The 21,005-nt window shown below is 40.4% G+C and overlaps 1 protein-coding gene across 1 annotated transcript in view; it reads right to left on the bottom strand.

Moving 5' to 3' along the window:
• Positions 1-1,356: 1,356 nt before the first annotated feature.
• The window catches only part of LRRC63 (leucine rich repeat containing 63), a 78,760-nt gene continuing 59,111 nt past the window's right edge, over positions 1,357-21,005 (bottom strand). The window contains exons 11-12 of the mRNA XM_049778484.1: positions 2,815-2,988; positions 1,357-1,462 (exon numbers count right to left, since the gene is read on the bottom strand). Of these exons, the coding sequence (XP_049634441.1) occupies positions 1,357-1,462; positions 2,815-2,988 (280 nt within the window). The remainder of the gene's footprint in view (positions 1,463-2,814; positions 2,989-21,005) is intronic.

The following is a 21,005-nucleotide window of genomic DNA, read 5'->3' on the forward strand; positions in this document are numbered from 1 at the left end:
CTACATCTCAATTAAAATCTTTTAGCTATTTCGGTTAGTGCTAAATAGAAAATAATACATGGAGATCTGGCACTTGAGAATTTAAATCATTAAACTAACTTCTTGTCTGATGTGCATTTTAGTCTTGCTGTGGTCTTTCCAAAAAGCACTATCTTCTTGCAATGTGTCAGATACCAATTGCCAGAAAAGGCAACGAGGTTCAATGGTGCCTCACAGTAGTAATAAATGGTTTGTGGTCTCTTTCCTTTACAACACCCATCATCCCATTTGATGCAACCCTTTGGTGCAATGTGACAGACATTGCAAAAAAAAAAAAAAAAAAAAAACTGGGTCCTTCTGCCAGATCTATTTTCTGATACTTGAGTAGAGGTATTGAAATTTGCAGATCTCATAACCATAAATTCATTAGGGAGCATGACATTTCCAATATGATGGAGCATAACTGTTGATAATTTGAGTTTAGCAAGAAAAAATTGAGGAAAGGCAAGGTAGACTGAAACTTATTTTTATACACAGACATGCCTAAATACTTCCTGTCATGTGGGTCTGTCATTCTCGGCTTCTCAAATGATGCTGTAGAGAAGAGGAAGAGAATCCCTATGCTTTGTATCTTGGGATAAAAGAGCTGCTTTTACTTCTGGAACATACCATGGAAGTAGTGAAAGAACCTATATTTTTAGTTTTCCCTTTTCATGGCATTTTCTTTCCTTCATACATAATATATATACATATATATTTTTTCATTTAATCGGAGTACAGTGATGGCACATGACAAATCTGGACTCTTTAAGGCCATTCTTTTTTTTCAATGGGTATGGGATGGAAACTGTTGATGTCAGAAGGTTCCCTTGTATTTGATGAGTACAGAGGACTCCCCAACAGCTGTGAACTTCACTTTATTTCCTACTTCTCTAATTGGAGCTGCTGATCCCCAGGAGGCCTACGAGGCCACCAGGACCATTAGTCTCACTGTATTATAGTTATTAAAGACAAACTTGACATTTCAGGAAATAAACTTGATAAAGCAGCTGTAGAGAACAATGCCAGTCCCAGCAACAAAAGTGGAGGAGAGGGTGTTACTACTAAAGTCTCAAGAGACAACCTGGTTTTCAGGTAGCCCTGAGAGGAAGGCCAGGAGCCCTAAGAAACCTGTTTCACCTCCTCTTGATGCAGTTGTTTTTGACAACTTTTTTCCAAGTGACAGGTCAGATCAATGACTGAACATGATAGGATTGGGGATATGGAAGGCCAGGACAATCAGCTTTCTATTCAGCTATGAGACAAACTTGACAACAGCAATGGCAGTGCCAAAGAAAGCAGAGATTATGTCCTGGGATTCTCCCTTGGTAGCCCCCTTTACAGCTTCCCAGAGTATACTGCTATAGTCTTCTGGGCAGCAGTGATAGTGAGGACTGTGATGATGAGATCCTCCACAACGTCAAAGAGGTATGGATTACCTTGGCTGGAGTGGAAGAAGGTAAATAATTTGGGGTGCAGGAGACCTTACTGACAATCTTGAGGGAGTGGTCATTCTCTCATAGTTCACATCCATCACAAACATGAGGGGATAAGAAGGAGAAGTAAAATGATGACTCTTTTGAGGGAGGTCACACCTGGTGATAGTTAGGGGTTACTTGAGGTTTGCTTTCAGGAATCTCTCCTGGCAATCTCCAGGGTCCATATGGGATGCTGGAGATTTAAGCTGAGTTAGCCTCATGCAAAGCAAGCACCTACCAGCTGCATTATTGCTCTCTGGCCCCAATTATATGTTATTCCTTTTCCCCAGGGAAGTGAAGGCATTAGTGAACTCAAAGCTAAGTACTAGTATCACCCCATTTGATGTTGGTAGTTTCTTTCTCTCAAAAAATAGAAATGACCTTTCCATTCATGATAGACAAGCTTCCCATTTTCAGCCTTCACTGTACCATTGAAATTGTAATGGTAAAAGTATACTAGAACAATTTCCTTTTTTTGCAGAGTTCAAGGTAGTCCTGGTCACCAGGTACTTAATACTGCCAAATCCATCTACTCAGAATGTCAACATTCTGTCTTAAGGATGTGGCTGATGTTGTGTAAAAAGCAGAAACTTCTGTCAAACGGGGAGAACATTTTTTCTTTCTAAAATAAAAAAAAAAATTGGCGAATTTCACACAAGTAGCAAAACACTTAATCCATTCATTTATCATTTATTTTATATCTACTCCCCATAAAGTTCACAAGAATTAAAAAATTTAGACCATTAAAATCAGAAAACTTAAAGATAATGAAAATAAAATATGATTCCATTTTCACAAATATGGATGGGGTAGGACAAGAGGAAAACTGCATAGATTAGTGTCAGGAAAAGTGCACTGATCAAGGGATAGGGGGTTGGACCATTTTGTGATTAAAACTCAATTATGAACAACTTTGTAACTGTGTATCTCTTGGTGATTCAGTTAAAAATATAAATTAAAAATTGCAAAAACTTGTCATTTTTATCCTAAGAAACGATTAAATTGCTAAAATCATTAATATTTTGGTGAGGATGCATCAGGTGGTGATATTCCCTTTAAGTTTTTACCATGAGTAGGAAGACAAGTTGTCCAGAAAGCTTCACTATGATAACATTGACATTCAATACATTAAAAATATTTCCTTCTTTCCCTCCTCTGTGGAAGCTGTTTGAAGACCAGCATCTGCACAACCCTGAGCTGATGCCTTTCTCACATTCAGCACAGTGCTGGCTGCAGTTGCAGTTGCACTCATTAGCTGCGGTGTTGGCATCTGTGCTTTATGTGGGGAGCCTTACTCTTCTCTTCGATGTTCACTCACTTTCTTACTGTGGCGCTCTCCAGAAGATGCATCCCGTTGGTTGCTCTCTTCATCCGCATGGTTGTGATGTGACTGAGAAATTGTTTGTAGAGCTGGAAATCACAGATAGCAGGGCTGCCAGGTTCATGCCTGGTTAATATGAGCAGCTCAGGGATGGAACCCATAGCATCACATCTGCAAGGCAGAAGCCATTGACAATGAACTGTCTCCTAAACCCGGGTTCCCTAAACTATAGCCCAGGGGTGGTGAACAAGTTCTACACGAAGAGCCAACATTTTAAACTGTGAGAGTCAGAGAGCCACACCACGTAGTGACCTGCCAAAACAGACAAACAAACACACAAAAGCATCTAATTTTAATAATAATATATGAAACACATATTGCATTTTGCCATTTTGAGTGAGGGTCAAAATCCTGCAGTGATGGTGAGGGTGTGCTGCATCCTCCACACTAAGAACTAACGGCCAGATGTGACCCAACATGTGACACACGGGTCCCCCCCCCAAACACACACCCCCTACTTGCTGGCCCGTGCAGTTGTTTCCAAGGGATGGGAGACGGGAGGACTCAGCCTGGGGCGGGACTACCTGTTCGGAGATCTCTCCTCAGAGGTCCCTCCTCAGAAGCAGCAGAACAAAATCCAAACTTGGCAAAGAGCCACAGTATACAAAATAATGAGAAGAGGCAAAGAGCCGCATTCATTTTGGCTGGGAGCTGCATGCGGCGTGTTCGCCACCCCTGCTATAGCCCATGGACCACATGCAACCTGACATTTATCTGGCATGCTGGGTGTTTTTGCTGCTGCTGCTTGTCCTGCTTAGCAGCTGATTCATCCCAGGTCCACAGTGTGCATGTGTGGGTTGTGCACTACACACTCTCGACTTCCCTCTTTCTTTCTGTTGCTCGAGTTCTCCTCTCAGTCTCAAGCAGGGTCCTCAAATTATGGCCCATCAAAATCAGGTCCATAGTTTCCATTAAAATACTGGTAAGTTTGTTGATTTTATTTTACTTCATCTTCATTTTAAATGTTGTGTTTGTTTCCTTTTTGCTTTTTTTAATTCAAAATAAGATATGTGCGGTGTGCATAGAGATTTGTGCCTAGAGCGTTTCTCTGGCCTCCAGAGGCTAGGGAGGCTCCGCCCGCCCACGCAGCCGCGCGAACGGTCTGCCCCGCCCCCGCAGCGTTTCTCTGGCCTCCAGAGGCTAGGGAGGCTCCGCCCACCCACGCGGCCCGCGAATGGTCCGCCCCGCCCCCGCAGCGTTTCTCTGGCCTCCAGAGGCTAGGGAGGCTCCGCCCGCCCACGCGGCCCGCGAACGGTCCGCCCCGCCCCCGCAGCGTTTCCCCTGGCTTCCAAAAGGTAGGGAGGCTCCGCCCACCCACGCGGCCCGCGAACGGTCCGCCCCGCCCCCGCAGCGTTTCTCTGGCCTCCAGAGGCTAGGGAGGCTTCGCCCACCCACGCGGACCGCACGAACGGTCCGCCCTGCCCCTGCAGCGCCCCGCCCACCCACGCCGGTTCCGGCCCGCCCCCCGCTAGGCTTTTGCTGCCTCTCAGCACTAGCTGACAACAATAGGGCAAAGCAAGGAATCAGGCCACAGAAAGAGCAAGGAGGAGCCAAACCTCAGCAAGCTCTCCCAACAGTACCTCTAGATCCACCCTCAGGGAGGAGACCCATTCCCACACAACAGGGGATCAAAACAGGCTGAAATCGGAAGGAACAGCACTCCAAAGCACACCAATAAATACAAAAAAAATATGGGTAAATCAAAGAGAACCCTAAGTTCTGAAGATACGGAGATAAACCCTAACAAGTTTCCAAGTCCGCCAAAACGCACAGATTCCTGGGAAGAGGAACTAAAAGCAGCAATGAGGAAGGAAATGCAAGAATTAATAAAAGAAATGAGAGAAACCTTAGCTACAGAATATAAGATAGCTATGGATGAACGAATAAGCCATATTAAAAAAGAAATGTTAAAGAGCATGAGAGAGTACATACAAAAAGAAGTGAAGGAATTAACAGACAAAGTAACGAGCCTTACTAGCAGAAACACAGAGTTGGAGAAACACATTGAAGAACTCGAAGGAAAACTGCAAACAAAAAATGAACAAGAAACCAACAAAGAAATAAAAGGCAAAGCACTGGAAGGAAAAGTCCAGTACCTAATGAACAAGGACAAAAGAAACAATATAAGAATCGTGGGTATACCAGAAGGGGAGGAAATAGGGAAAGGGGAAGAACAAGTAGTCAGAGAGATAATAGCAGAGAACTTCCCCACCCTCTGGAATGAAACTTCAGGGCAAATACAGGAGATCAAGAGGGTCCCTAATAAAATAGACCCCAATAAACCAACACCAAGACATATAGTAATCCAAATGGCAAAAAAACAAAGAGAAAGAGGAACTTCTTAAAGCAATAAGAGAGAAAAAAAACCTCAAATACAAAGGTAGGGACATAAGAATCAAACCAGATTTCCCAGTCGAAATAATTCAAGCAAGAAGACAGTGGAATAACATATTTAAACGACTGAATGAAAGAAACTTCCAACCTAGAGTCCAATACCCAGCAAAACTAACATTCATATGGGAGGACAGACTAAAAACATTCTCAAACAAGACCGAACTAGAGCTATTTGTGCAAACAAAACCGATCCTAAACGACCTACTCAGAGATGATTTACACAATCCAAACCCCCGATTGTAACAAAAACCACCCTACACAACACAACTGCACAACAGTCCTCTCTCTCAATAATCTCCCTAAATGTTAATGGCCTAAACTCCCCAATTAAAAGACGCATAGTAGAGAACTGGATTAGGAAAAATAAACCGGACTTCTGCTGTCTACAAGAAACACACCTACAGCTACAGGACAAGCATAGGCTTAGAATAAAAGGATGGAAAGTAATTATTCAAGCCAATGGAAAACAAAAAAGAGCAGGGACAGCCATTCTTATATCAGACCAAATCACTTTCAATCTCAAGAAAGTGATCAGAGATAAAGAGGGTCACTACTTACTGATCAGGGGAACACTAGATCAAGAAACACTAACCCTGGTCAATATCTATGCACCTAATGTAGAGTCAGCAAAATATGTGAGGCAACTGCTCGTAAACCTGGAGAAACACATGAAGGGAAATGTGATAATAGTAGGGGACCTCAATACTCCACTATCACCACTGGACAGATCCACCAAACAGAAAAATAGCAAAGAAATAAGAGCTCTGAATGAAAAATTAGAAGATTTAGGACAAATAGACTTATATAGAGCCCTCCACCCTCAGAAAACAGAATACACATTCTTCTCAAGTCCACATGGAACCTTCTCCAGAATAGACCATGTCTTAGGAAACAAAGCCAACCTATATAAGACCATGAAGGTAAGGATCATTAGAAGTACCCTTTCAGATCACTATGCAACAGAGCTCAAAATTGGGGTCAAGAAGAAGCAATGGAGAAAAACTAATACCTGGAGATTAAACAACATGCTGCTCAACAACAGCTGGATCAAAGAGCAACTCAAGGAAGAAATAAAAAGATTCCTTGAGACAAACGATAATGAAGAGACAACATGTCAAAATTTATGGGACACAGCAAAAGCAGTAATTAGGGGGAAACTCATAGCAATACAGGCCTATGTCAAGAAACAGGAAAATAACAAAACCAACAGTTTAAAAGATCACCTCAAAGAATTGGAACAACAGCAACAGAGAAACCCAACCACAACCAGAAGGCAAGAAATAATAAAAACCAGAGCAGAAATAAACAGCATAGAAACTAAGAAAACAATACAAAAAATCAATGAGACCAGGAGTTGGTTTTTCGAAAAAATAAACAAGATAGACAAACCACTGGCAAAACTCACCAAAAAAAAGAGGGAAAACACCCAAATCAGTAGGATCACAAATGAAAGGGGAGAGATTACAACAGAACCCCAAGAAATACAACATATCATGAGATCATATTATGAGCAACTCTACTCAGCTAGGCTAGAGAACCCAGGAGAAATCGACAGATTCCTGGAGAAAAACCCTCTTCCAAGACTGGACAAAGAAGAACTAGAAAGCCTAAACAGACCAATCACCTCAGAGGAAATTGAAGATGTAATTAAAAAACTCCCTAAGAACAAAAGCCCAGGCCCAGACGGATTTACAGGTGAATTCTACCAAACATTCCGAGAAGATTTACTACCACTTTTTCATAGGCTCTTCCAAACCATAGAAAAATCAGGAATCCTTCCTAACTCCTTCTATGAGGCAAATAACACACTCATCCCCAAAGATGGCAAAGACACCACTAAGAAAGAAAACTACAGACCAATCTCACTAATGAACATAGATGCAAAGATACTCAACAAAATCTTAGCAAACCGAATCCAGCTCTTCATCAAAAAGATCATACATCATGACCAAGTGGGATTCATACCAGGAATGCAAGGTTAGTTCAACATACACAAATCAATTAACATTATACATCACATCAACAACAAGAAAAACAAAAACCACATGATCATATCAATCGATGCAGAGAAGGCGTTTGACAAAATCCAACACCCTTTCATGTTAAAGACACTCAGCAAAATTGGGTTAGAAGGAACCTTCCTCAAGATAGTTACAGCTATTTATGAAAAGCCTACAGCCAACATTATACTTAATGGCGAGAAACTAGAAGCATTCCCACTAAGGTCAGGAACTAGGCAAGGCTGTCCACTCTCTCCACTCTTATTCAATATAACCTTAGAAGTCCTAGCAATAGCAATTCGACAAGAGAAGGGAATCAAAGGAATCCAAATTGGGAAAGAGGAACACAAACTATCTCTATTTGCAGATGATATGATGATATACATCGAAAACCCCAAAGAGTCCACAGTAAAACTCCTAGAAACAATTAACCAATACAGCAAAGTGGCTGGATACAAAGTCAATACACAAAAGACAGTAGTGTTTCTATATACAAACAACGAAGTCGAGGAGAGAGAGATTAAAAATACAATACCATTTAAAATAGTATCAAAAAATATCAGGTACCTAGGAATCAACCTTACAAGGGAAGTGAAAGATCTATACCAGGAAAACTTCAAAACACTTCAGAAAGAAATTGAAGACGATCTAAAGAAATGGAAGAACATCCCATGCTCATGGATAGGAAGAATTAACATAATCAAAATGACTATCCTACCCAAACTACTATATAGATTTAATGCAATCCCTATCCAAATCCAGACACCATTCTTTAAAGAAATAGAACAATCAGTCACAAAATTTATCTGGAACCACAAAAGACCCAGGATAGCCAAACACATACTGAAAAACAAAAAGCTGGGAGGCATCTCCTTACCTAACTTGAAACTATACTATAAAGCTATAGTAATCAAAACAGCATGGTACTGGAACAGAAACAGGACCTCAGACCAATGGGTCAGAACAGAATTCCCAGACATAAACCCCAAAATATACAGCCAAATAATATTTGACAAAAGAGGCAAGGATCTGAAGTGGAACAAAGGAAGTCTATTCAACAAATGGTGTTGGTACAACTGGAAAGCCACATGTACGAAAGTGAAGATTGACCCATACCTCACCCCTTATACAAAAGTTAACTCAAAATGGATCAAAGACCTTGAAATCAGACCCGAATCTATAAAGTTTATCGAGAATAAAATAGGCAGAACACTCGAAGACCTATATATCAAAAAGGTCTTTGAGAATGGAGCACCAATGGCAAGAACGTTAGCATCAAATATAAACAAATGGGACTACATCAAACTAAAAAGCTTTTGCATGGCAAAAGAAACCCTACTTAACGCAAAAAGACAGTTAACAGAATGGGAAAAAATCTTTTCACTCGATATATCAGATAAAGGGCTGATATCTAGAACATACAAAGCACTCAGAAAGCTGAGCCCCGGCATAAAAACCGGCTAACCTTTGCAAAAGCTGGCTCCCTGTGTGTGACACCAGGCGGGGAAAATCCGCGAAAGTACACCGGCCCAGTGGGGCTCAGCTGTGAAAGACTGTGAGTGTGACCTGTCTATGTCTGTCTACTGTCCTCTTGCGTGAAACTCTTGCGAGTGGGGCAAAAAGAGCCTCCAGAAACCTCCCTCGCCCAGACGCCATTTTCAGGGAGGGACTTCAGAGCATAAAAACCGGCTAACCTTTGCAAAAGCTGGCTCCCTGTGTGTGACACCAGGCGGGGAAAATCCGCGAAAGTACACCGGCCCAGTGGGGCTCAGCTGTGAAAGACTGTGAGTGTGACCTGTCTATGTCTGTCTACTGTCCTCTTGCGTGAAACTCTTGCGAGTGGGGCAAAAAGAGCCTCCAGAAACCTCGCTCGCCCAGACGCCATTTTCAGGTAGGGAATTCAGAGCATAAAAACCGGCTAACCTTTGCAAAAGCTGGCTCCCTGTGTGTGACACCAGGCGGGGAAAATCCGCGAAAGTACACCGGCCCAGTGGGGCTCAGCTGTGAAAGACTGTGAGTGTGACCTGTCTATGTCTGTCTACTGTCCTCTTGCGTGAAATTCTTGCGAGTGGGGCAAAAAGAGGCTCAGAGGAGCACGGCCGCTCCGCTTCGCTACGCGCCCATGCACTCTTTCTAAGGAAAGAACTCCATTGCAACAAGAAGGAAAAAGCACACTAAGAACGGCGCTATATCACAGAAGCAAACATTTCTCTCTGGACTGTCTTCTCTGTTGCATGCTCGGGCCTAAGATTTGACCCAGTGTGAGGCTTCATCCACGGAGGACTCCCCTCCCTTAGAGGCAAGTCAGCCCATCCAGAAAGGGAGGAGCCAGAGGAGTGTGCTGCCTACATCATATAGACAATGAATACCACTACAACACGTAGAAAAACCCACAATACAAGTGTGACAATGGGGAAACAACGCAGGCCAGCATCAGACATAGAGAATGAAGATGACAATTCTGAGGACCAGATAATGACTGAACAACTAATCAACCTCTCAGATAAGGACTTTAGACTAGCAATATGGAAGGTGCTCAACAGACTCCAAGAAACCATGGATCGAGTTGAACAGAACACTAATAAGAACCAAGAAAATATGAAGGCAGAAATGACAAAACTCCAAACTGAAATAACATGTCAACTAACAGGACTGAAAAACTCAGTAAACGAAGTGAATGACAAAATGGATAAGCTCTGGGACAGGGTATCAGAAGCTGAGAATAGACTTGGTGCTGTGGAAGATGAGATACATAACAATTCCATACAGCAGGAGAGATTGGACAAAAAACTTAAAGCAAATGAGCAGACAATGGAAAAATTAGTCAAAAAATGGGAACAGACGAAAATAGAAGTCTATGATAAGATCAACAGAAACAACTTAAGAATCATTGGAGTCCCAGAGACCCAGGAAGAAAATTTCCAGGAAGAATCAATGGTCAAGAACATCATTAAAGAGAAACTTCCAGAGCTAAAGAATATATGTGATCAAATCCTGCATGCCCGAAGAGTACCAACCAAAAGAGACCCCAGAAAAACCACCCCAAGACACATCCTAGTCACAATGACAAATCCCACAGATAGAGACAGAATTCTGAAAACAGCAAGATCAAAAGGGGAAATCATGTTCAAGCAAGCTTCCCTGAGATTTACAGCAGACCTGTCACCAGAAACGCTCAATGCCAGAAAGCAGTGGTGGGATATTGTGACAAGACTGAATGAAATGAATGCTTCACCCAGAATACTATACCCAGCAAAACTCACTTTCCGGTTTGATGGAAGAATACATGGTTTCACAGACAAAAAACAGCTCAGAAACTTCACAGACACAAAACCAGTCTTAAGAGAAAAACTGAAAGACCTAATCTAAGACAAGACTACCCAAAAGACACACCAAATTTTGAAATAAAGATGGCGTTAAATCCCAGGACAATTCTTTCTCTCAACGTCAATGGACTAAATGCACCAGTTAAGAGACACAGAGTGGCTAAATGGATCAAAAAACTCAATCCAACCTTCTGCTGCCTACAAGAAACGCACCTGAATAGTCAGAACAAACATAGACTCAAAATAAAAGGCTGGAGAAAAGTTATCCAAGCAAACAACACCCATAAAAAAGCTGGAGTGGCCATACTAATATCAGATAATGCAAACTTTATACTCAGGAAGGTTGTAAGGGACAAAGACGGACATTTTATATTAATCAAGGGGTACGTAGAGCAGGAAGAATTCACTCTCCTAAACATATATGCACCGAATGAGGGGCCAGCAAAATATTTAATACAACTGTTGACAAATCTGAAAAATAATATCAACAACAACACAATAATTGTGGGGGACCTTAACACGGCTTTGTCAACACTGGACAGGTCAACCAGACTGAAACCCAACAAGAATATACTAGACCTGAGGAGAGAAATGGAAGAAAGAGGCCTAGTGGATATATATAGGACACTCCATCCCCAGAAACCTGGATACACATTCTTCTCCAATGTACATGGGACATTCTCCAGGATAGACTACATGCTGGCACATAAAACATACCTCCATAAGATCAAGAGGATAGAAATTTTGCAGACTACCTTCGCTGACCACAAGGCTCTGAAATTATTTGTGAACTCCAAAGGGACTCAGAAAAAACACTTTAACACCTGGAAGTTAAACAGCCTCATGCTCAATAACCAGTGGGTCCGAGATGAAATCAAGGAGGAAATCAAAAGGTTCCTGGAAACAAATGACAATAAAGACACAAACTCTCAGAACTTATGGGACACAGCAAAAGCAGTACTGAGAGGAAAATTTATAGCTTTGCAAGCACACATCAGGAAGGAAGAAGGAGCTTACCTGAGTAGCTTAATGACACAGCTAATAGAACTAGAAAATGCTCAACAAAAGGACCCAAGAATAGGAAGACAGAAGGAAATAACAAAGCTGAGAGCAGAAATCAACGAAGTGGAAACTCAAAAAACAATCCGAAAGATCAACGAAAGCAGAAGTTGGTTCTTTGAAAAAATAAACAAGATTGATAGACCACTGGCAAACCTAACAAAGAAAGAGAGAGAGAGAAACTTGATAACTCGTATCAGGAATGAAAAAGGAGAGATCACTACTGATATGACAGAGATTCAAAGGGTAATCAGAAACTACTTTGAAAAACTCTACGCCACTAAAAATGAGAACCTGGAAGAAATGGATAAATTCTTGGACTCTTATAATCTTCCACGGTTGAAGGAAGAGGATGTAGCATATCTAAACACCCCCATCACCATTGATGAAATTAAAACAGTAATCAAATGTCTGCCGAAAAACAAAAGCCCAGGTCCAGATGGATTCACTAATGAATTCTATCAAACTTTCCAAGAGGAACTACTGCCAATCTTGGCAAGACTCTTTCATGAAATTGAACAAACAGAAACACTTCCAAATAGCTTTTATGAAGCCAACATCACCTTGATACCTAAACCAGACAGAGACGCTACCAAAAAGAAAATTACAGACCAATATCACTGATGAATGCAGATGCAAAGATCCTCAACAAAATCCTGGCAAATAGGATTCAATGCCTCATTAAGAAGATCATCCACTACGATCAAGTAGGTTTCATCCCAGGAATGCAAGGCTGGTTTAACATCCGTAAATGTATCAACATAATACACAACATCAATAACAAGAAAAATAAAAACCACATGATCATATCAATAGATGCAGAGAAAGCATTTGATAAGGTCCAACACCCATTCTTGATCAAAACTCTCAGCAAGATGGGAATGGAGGGAACCTTTCTCAATATAGTGAAGGCCATCTACCACAAGCCAGTGGCAAATATTATCCTCAATGGAGAAAAACTGAAAGCCTTCCCTCTAAATTCTGGCACAAGACAAGGCTGTCCTCTCTCACCACTCCTATTCAACATAGCACTGGAAGTACTTGCTATAGCGATTAGGCAAGAAAAGGATATCAAGGGAATCCAGATAGGAAAGGAAGAAGTCAAGCTCTCACTGTTTGCAGATGACATGATACTCTACTTAGAAAACCCTAAAGACTCTATCAAAAAGCTTCTAGAAACAATAGACTCATATAGCAAGGTGGCAGGCTACAAAATTAACACACAAAAATCAATGGCCTTTCTATATACCAATAGTAATAAGGATGAAATGGACATTAAGAAAACAACCCCATTCACAATAGTACCACACAGACTCAAATATCTTGGAATCAACTTGACTAAATATGTGAAGGACCTATACAAAGAAAACTATAAAACTCTGCTCCAAGAAATAAGAGAGGACACACGGAAATGGAAACATATACCCTGCTCATGGATTGGCAGGATTAACATAATCAAAATGTCAATACTCCCCAAGGCATTATACAGATTTAATGCCATCCCTCTAAAGATACCCATGACATTCTTCAAAGAAGTGGATCAGACACTTTTGAAATTCATTTGGAACAATAAACACCCTCGAATAGCTAAAGCAATCATTGGGAAAAAGAATATGGGAGGAATTACTTTTCCCAACTTTAAACTGTACTACAAAGCAACAGTTATCAAAACAGCATGGTATTGGAATAAGGATAGGTCCTCAGATCAGTGGAATAGGCTTGAATACTCAGAAAATGTTCCCCAGACGTACAACCATCTAATTTTTGATAAAGGAGCAGGAAATCCTAAATGGAGCAGGGAAAGCCTCTTCAACAAGTGGTGTTGGCACAATTGGATAGCCACTTGCAAAAAATTAAACTTAGACCCCCAGCTAACATCATGTACAAAGGTAAAATCCAAATGGATTAAAGACCTCGATATCAGCCCCAAAACCATAAGATATATAGAACAGCACATAGACAAAACACTACAGGACATTACAGGCATCTTCAAGGAGGAAACTGCACTCTCCAAGCAAGTGAAAGCAGAGATTAACAGATGGGAATATATTAAGCTGAGAAGCTTCTGCACCTCAAAGGAAATAGTGCCCAGGATACAAGAGCCACCCACTGAGTGGGAGAAACTATTCACCCAATACCCATCAGATAAGGGGCTAATCTCCAAAATATACAAGGCACTGACAGAACTTTACAAGAAAAAAACATCTAACCCCATCAAAAAATGGGGAGAAGAAATGAACAGACACTTTGACAAAGAAGAAATACGCATGGCCAAAAGACACATGAAAAAATGTTCCACATCACTAATCATCAGGGAGATGCAAATCAAAACAACGATGAGATACCACCTCACACCCCAGAGAATGGCACACATCACAAAGAATGAGAATAAACAGTGTTGGCGGGGATGTGGAGAGAAAGGAACTCTTATTCACTGCTGGTGGGAATGCTGTCTAGTTCAACCTTTATGGAAAGCAATATGCAGATTCCTCCAAAAACTGGAAATCGAGCTCCCATACGATCCAGCTATACCACTCCTAGGAATATACCCTAGGAACACAAAAATACAATACAAAAACCCCTTCCTTACACCTATATTCATTGCAGCTCTATTTACCATAGCAAGACTCTGGAAACAACCAAGATGCCCTTCAACAGACGAATGGCTAAAGAAACTGTGGTACATATACACAATGGAATATTATGCAGCTGTCAGGAGAGATGAAGTCATGAAATTTTCCTATACATGGATGTACATGGAATCTATTATGCTGAGTGAAATAAGTCAGAGAGAGAGAGAAAAACGCAGAATGGTCTCACTCATCTATGGGTTTTAAGAAAAATGAAAGACACCCTTGTAATAATAATTTTCAGACACAAAAGAGAAAAGAGCTGGAAGTTCCAGCTCACCTCAGGAAGCTCACCACAAAGAGTGATGAGTTTAGTTAGAGAAATAACTACATTTTGAACTGTCCTAATATTGAGAATGTATGAGGGAAATGTAGAGCCTGTTTAGGGTACAGGCGGGGGTTGGGTGGGGAGGAGGGAAATTTGGGACTTGGGTGGTGGGAATGTTGCACTGGTGATGGGTGGTGTTCCTTTTATGACTGAAACCCAAACACAATCATGTATGTAATCAAGGTGTTTAAATAAAAAAAAAATTATGCAAAAAAAAAAAAAAGTTCTCATCAATGGAGACAATTTTACCACTTTATTGAATATCTTTACTTAAGCACCATGATTGCAAACATGTTTGTGGTTGGGTTTTAGTTATAAAGCAAACAAAAACAACCACTTCCCTTCACCAGTACAACATTCCTACCACCAGGGCCTCTATAGTCACAAAAAGATAAAGAGTCAATTTGGTTATTTAAAACTATCATTGTTTATTTTATAAAAAATATCATTGTTTTGGAAATCCCCCCTGATTTTATGTAAATATGTACCTAAAATGTTATTGTCAACAATATGTAAGACACTATGATCAAAATAAAAATTATATTTAAAAAAAAAAAAAAAAAGAAAGCTGAGCCCCCCAAAACCAAATAAAGCCATAAAAAATGGGGAGATGAAATGAATAGACACTTCTCTGAGGAAGACAGAATGATGGCCAACAAACGCATGAAAACATGCTCACCTTCACTCATTATCAGGGAGATCCAAATCAAGACAACAATGAGATACCACCTTACACCAGTGAGGATGGCTCACATCAAAAATAATGGAAACAACCTTTGTTGGCGGGGATGCGGTATGAAAGGAACTCTCATCCACTGCTGGTGGGAATGCCCCCTAGTCCAACACCTATGGAGAAAAGTCTGGAGAGTGCTCAAAGAACTCAGAATTGAGCTGCCATTTGACCCAGCAATTGCGCTCCTAGGCATATACCCCCAAGTTGAAAGGACATTTATTCCAAAATATGTATGCACCCCACTATTTATCGCAGCACTCAGTATAATAGCCAAATCTTGGAACCAACCTCGATGTCCAACAACAGATGAATGGATCATTAAGATGTGGTACATATACACAATGGAATACTACATGGCAGTCAGAAATGATACAATCACAGACTTTGCAGCAACGTGGATGGACCTAGATCATGTTATGTTAAACGAAGTAAGTCAGAAGACAAAAGATAAACACAGAATGGTAGCACTATTCTGAAGCACCTAGAACATATATTTTATACACAACTAATACCTAACAACCAAATAAAAGGGTTTAACAGGGTAGAATCTCCAAACACTGTAATAGTCAACATATACTTGGGAGCAGTGTCCAAAATACATGAAAAAGGAACAACACGAACTCTTAACTACACATTATACCACAAAGAGATTTGTGCCTAGTTTTTTTTTTTAAAAAACTATAGTCTGGCCCTACAATAATCTAAGGGACAGTGAACTGGCCCCCTGTTTAAAAAGTTTGAAGACCCCTATCTAAATCATTTAAAATTAAATTATGCATGTTCAGTTTCCTTATAAAAGCAATAATACGGTATTTTAGTAATAATAATGAAAACTATTTTACATAATCATGTAAGAATTAAATACCAGACCATTGCCATATGTGTTTAACTTTTAAGTATAATTAATTATAAAAAACAAGAATATTTTCAGATTAAACATATTACAACATTGTGGCAGTTAAGCACTGATAAAGCCACGTGCTTGAAGATTTAGTTGTTGTTTCTTTAGTTTTGTGAGGGGAGAAACTGGGGGGGGGGCCTGTTGCCTGTGTGTGTTTCTCTACTCTTCTGTCTCCTGAGCCTCTCCTGAGAGGGCTGAGAAGGGCCAAGCAAAATTGCTTTCCTAGAGGTGCCCAAGCTGAAAAGCCAAAAAAGACTGAGTGAGTGAAAATCAATTATCAGTGGTGCCCCAGCAGAAAGGCAGATCCTTTGTCTGTGAAGGCAGGCAGGAGGAATCTGTCCCTGCTGTGAGATTACCAATTGGGAGAGCCTGGGGGGGCCCTATCGCCTGTGTGTGTTTCTCTACTTTTCTGTCTCCTGAACCTCTCCTGAGAGGAGTGAGAAGGGTCAAGCAAAATCGCTCTCCTAGAGGCTTCAGAACAGCTTGGCCGCTAAGCTTCACTTCGTGGCTGCACTCTTTCTAACTAATGATTCCCTCCATAACATGCAGGGAAAAAAATCACAATACAAGTATGACAATGGGGAAACCTCGCAAGCAAACACCACGAACAGAGAATGAAGATGATAATTCTGATTACCCAAAAAATACCAACCATCTGATTAATCTTCTCAGTAAGGAGTTTAGAATAAAAACATGGAGGATCCTCATGGAAATCAAAGAAAACATATAGCTCGCTGAACAGAACACAAAGATAGAAATCAGAAAACTCCAAACTGAAATAACAGATCTGAAAAATAAGGTAGCTGAACTGAAAACCTCAATGGAAAGCCTCTCTAACAGGGTAACAGCAGCCGAGGACAGAATCAGTGAACTGGAAGATCAAATGCAGAACAACTCCATACAGCAGAAGAGATTGAAAAAGAAACTTAAGGCAAATGATCATACAATGGAAAAACATACATACTCAAAGAATGTGAACAGATGAAAATAGAAGTCTTTGATAAACTCAACAGAAACAACATCAAAATCATTGGAGTCCCAGAGACTCAGGAAGGAGATCCCCAGGAAGAATCAACAGTCAAAGACACCATCACAGAGAAACTCCCAAAGCTAAAGACTGCATGCAATCAAATCCTGCATGCCCTAAGAGCAGCAGCTAAAAGAGACCCAAAGAAAAACACCCCAAGGAACATCCTAGTCACAATGATGAATCCTACAGATGGAGATAGAATACTGAAAGAAGCAAGATCAAAAAGGGAAATTACATTTAAAGGAGCATCCATAAGATTTACAACACACATGTCGCAAGAAACTCTCAAGGTCAGAAGATGGTGATGGGATATTGTGACAAGACTGAATGAAATGGAGGCTTCACATCCAACTCACATTCAGGTTTGAAAGAAGGATACATACCCAGAAACTTTACAGATGCAAAACCAGCCTTAAAGGAAAAACTGAAACGTCTACTTTAAGACAAGACAGACCAACAAACACACCAAACTTATACACAAAGATGACATTAAATCCCAACAATCATCTCCCTCAATGTCAATGGACTAATTGCACCAGTTTAGAGACACAGAGTGGCTAAATGGATCAAAAAGATGATTTCAACCTTCTTCTGCCTACAAGAAACACACCTGAATAGTCAGAACAAACATTGACTCAAAATTAAAGGCTGGAGGAAAATCATCCAAGCAAACAACACCCTTAAAAAAAAGTGGGGGTGGCTATATTAATATCAGGGGACACAAACTTTAGACTCTGAAAAGTTATAAGGGACAAAGATGGACATTTTGTACTAATCAAGGGATAGGTGCAATAGGAAGAAATCAGACTATTAAACATATACACACCCAATGAGAGACCAGCAAACTATCTAATACAATTATTGACAAATCTGAAAGAAGACATCAATAATAGCACAATAATTCTGGGAGACCTCAACACGGCCCCATCAATACTTGATAGGTCAACCAGACTGAAACCCAACAAAAATATACTAGCCTTGAAAAGAAAAATGGAAGAAAGAGGCCTAGTAGTTATATATAGGATACTTCATTCCCAGAAACCTGGATACACATTCTTCTCCAATGTACATGGGTTATTCTCCAGGATAGACCACATGCTGGCACATAAAACATACCTCCATAAAATCAAGAGAATAGAAATTTTGCAGGCTACCTTCACTGACCACAAGACTCTGAAATTAGATGTGAACTACAAAAGGACACAGAAGAAAAACTTTAACACCTGGAAATTAAATAGCCTGATACTGAAGAACCAGTGGGTCGAAGATGAAATCAAAGAGGGAATCAAAACTTTCCTGGAAACAAATGACAATGAAGACACAAACTATCAGAACTTATAGGACACAGCAAAAGTGGTACTGAAAGGAAAATTTATAGCTTTGCAAGCACACATCATGAAGGAAGAAGGGGCATACTTCGATAGCCTAATGATGTAGCTTATAAAATTAGAAAATGATCAAGAAAAGGAACCAAAAATTGGGAGACAGAAGAAAATAACAAAGCTTAGAGCAGAATTCAATGACGTGGAAAAAGCAAAACAAACAAACAAAAAAACCATCCGAAAGGTCAATGAAAGCAGAAAATAAATAAAAATTGAAAATAAGTAAAACTATCAGTATTTGCAAATGACACAATATATACAAAAGTCTCAAAGATTGCAATAAAAAACTTAGAAATACTAAAAAAAATTTTCATGAAAGGTTCACATATTTTCTACTCAGTTCTTAAAACAGAGCTCTTAAGATCTCTAAATTATATGAAATGAAGGTCACTATAATTCAGGCATATTGTCATAAAAATGTTAAGGGCTTCTCTGGCCAAAAATAAAAGCATATGTTATTTTTTTTTTTTTTTTTTGGTTTTTGGGCCACACCCATTTGACGCTCAGGGGTTACTCCTGGCTATGCGCTCAGAAGTCGCTCCTGGCTTGGGGGACCATATGGGACACCGGGGGATCGAACCGCGGTCCGTCCTAGGCTAGTGCTGGCAAGGCAGACACCTTACCTTTAGCGCCACCGCCCGGCCCCAAGCATATGTTATTTTTATGGGTCACTTTTAGAGGCAAATGGTGTTTTTCTAAGGATACATCCCGCTGAGCACTCAGTTTTTGCAATTGCCAGTTTTGTGTGAACAATCAACCTTTGAATGGACATCGTTTTATGTCTAGGATCTAGGTCTATTGAAAAGCTTTTAAAGGACTTTAAAGATGGTACCTTTCCAGTCTTTGAAAGTAGATCTGGATTGGTTTGGGTTGATAATAATTTTATTGAAGTTTCAATGGCAAATGAAAGGACAAATTTGTTGTGGATGAATTCAGCCATGCAGAAATTCAGGGAAGAGGGAAAACAATTGGAAATCCAAGGAAGGAAAGAGCAGCAAATAATGGCTATGGATCCTATTTCATGGGACTTGAGCCAGAGACAATGATGATGGTGGGGGAAGATCCCAAGGGCATGAGACAGGAAGGGAGGGGGATTCAGGGAGACTGACTGGGTTCTCTTCTGCACCAGGAACTGTCTTGAACTGTGTCTACCCTCAAGTACAGGTAAGATAAAGCTGGGCTCCACCTGCCCTCTCCCATGTTGGATGACAAACTAGCACAGAGATTCCCTAGAAATGCCACAAGATGAACTTCTATCCATAGGATAGTGCTATAAATTATTGCCATTTTGTTTGTAAAATTACTTTTCCTCTTGGCTTGAACACAGTTGTCTTTTAAACAGACCCAACTTCACTCTAACCACTGAACAATACCAATTGCTGTGATTCCAGCTGCTTAGCACACAGGAAAAAAACTCAATCCTGCAGACATGATAAAACACACCCTTTTTATCATAATGAAATATATTCCATTGGACATTGGAGGGTTCTCTGAACATTGCCAAAAATAAATACCATAAATCGTTTTGTAACTTTTTCTGGTGTATCGCCAAATGGAAGGAGAAAATGAAGCTGAAAAGCTCCAGTTAGGCAATTTTTTTCCTGACACAGGATGCTACAAAGAATTGCCCTTGGATGTAATTTCAAGCACTGTCATTTATTGCCTTTTCTAAGTGAAAAGAATATGCAGTTAAGGTCAGTTGGAATGCTGGTGTCTGTGCAGCTACTTCCCAATTAGATAATGACTCTTTACTGTCTCTGAGTTTGCCTTAAGTATTATAAAGACTATTGATCTGCTATGGAGCCAAGATCTGCATTACTATAAATTGCTTGAGTCAATCTTAAGTTTTACTATTTTACTTCCCAAATTAAAAGTGTTAGACTAAAGGAAAAGTGACTCATGAATTAAGAAGTAAAACTGGGGCAGAGCAGATAGGGGTGTTTGCCTTGCATGCAGCTGACCCAGGTTCAATACTTAGCATCCCAGAATGACTCTGGAGTGCAGACCCAAGAGTAATCCCTGAGTACTGCCAGGTGTGACACCCCCCCCCCCCAAGAAAGAAATACAACCAATGTACAACTCTCTCTCTCTTGCTCGCTCTCTCAGAGATAAATTTATACAATGCATGAACTGGAGAAAAGTAAAGAAAAGGCATTAATTCGACTCCTCTTTGTACAGTTTTGAGAAAGTCCATATTCTAACTAAATTTTACAAGACTTGGTCAGGCACTTGGTTGTGTTTCAGGGGATTTTGCCAAGAAGCCCATAAAATTTCACCTAAAGAGGCATCACTTAAAATTCCACCAAGTACATGATAGTGCCTGGGCTCTGCAGGATTCCCTACAT

The sequence above is a fragment of the Suncus etruscus genome, chromosome 8, assembly GCF_024139225.1.
Source record: "Suncus etruscus isolate mSunEtr1 chromosome 8, mSunEtr1.pri.cur, whole genome shotgun sequence".
NCBI lineage: Eukaryota > Metazoa > Chordata > Mammalia > Eulipotyphla > Soricidae > Suncus > Suncus etruscus.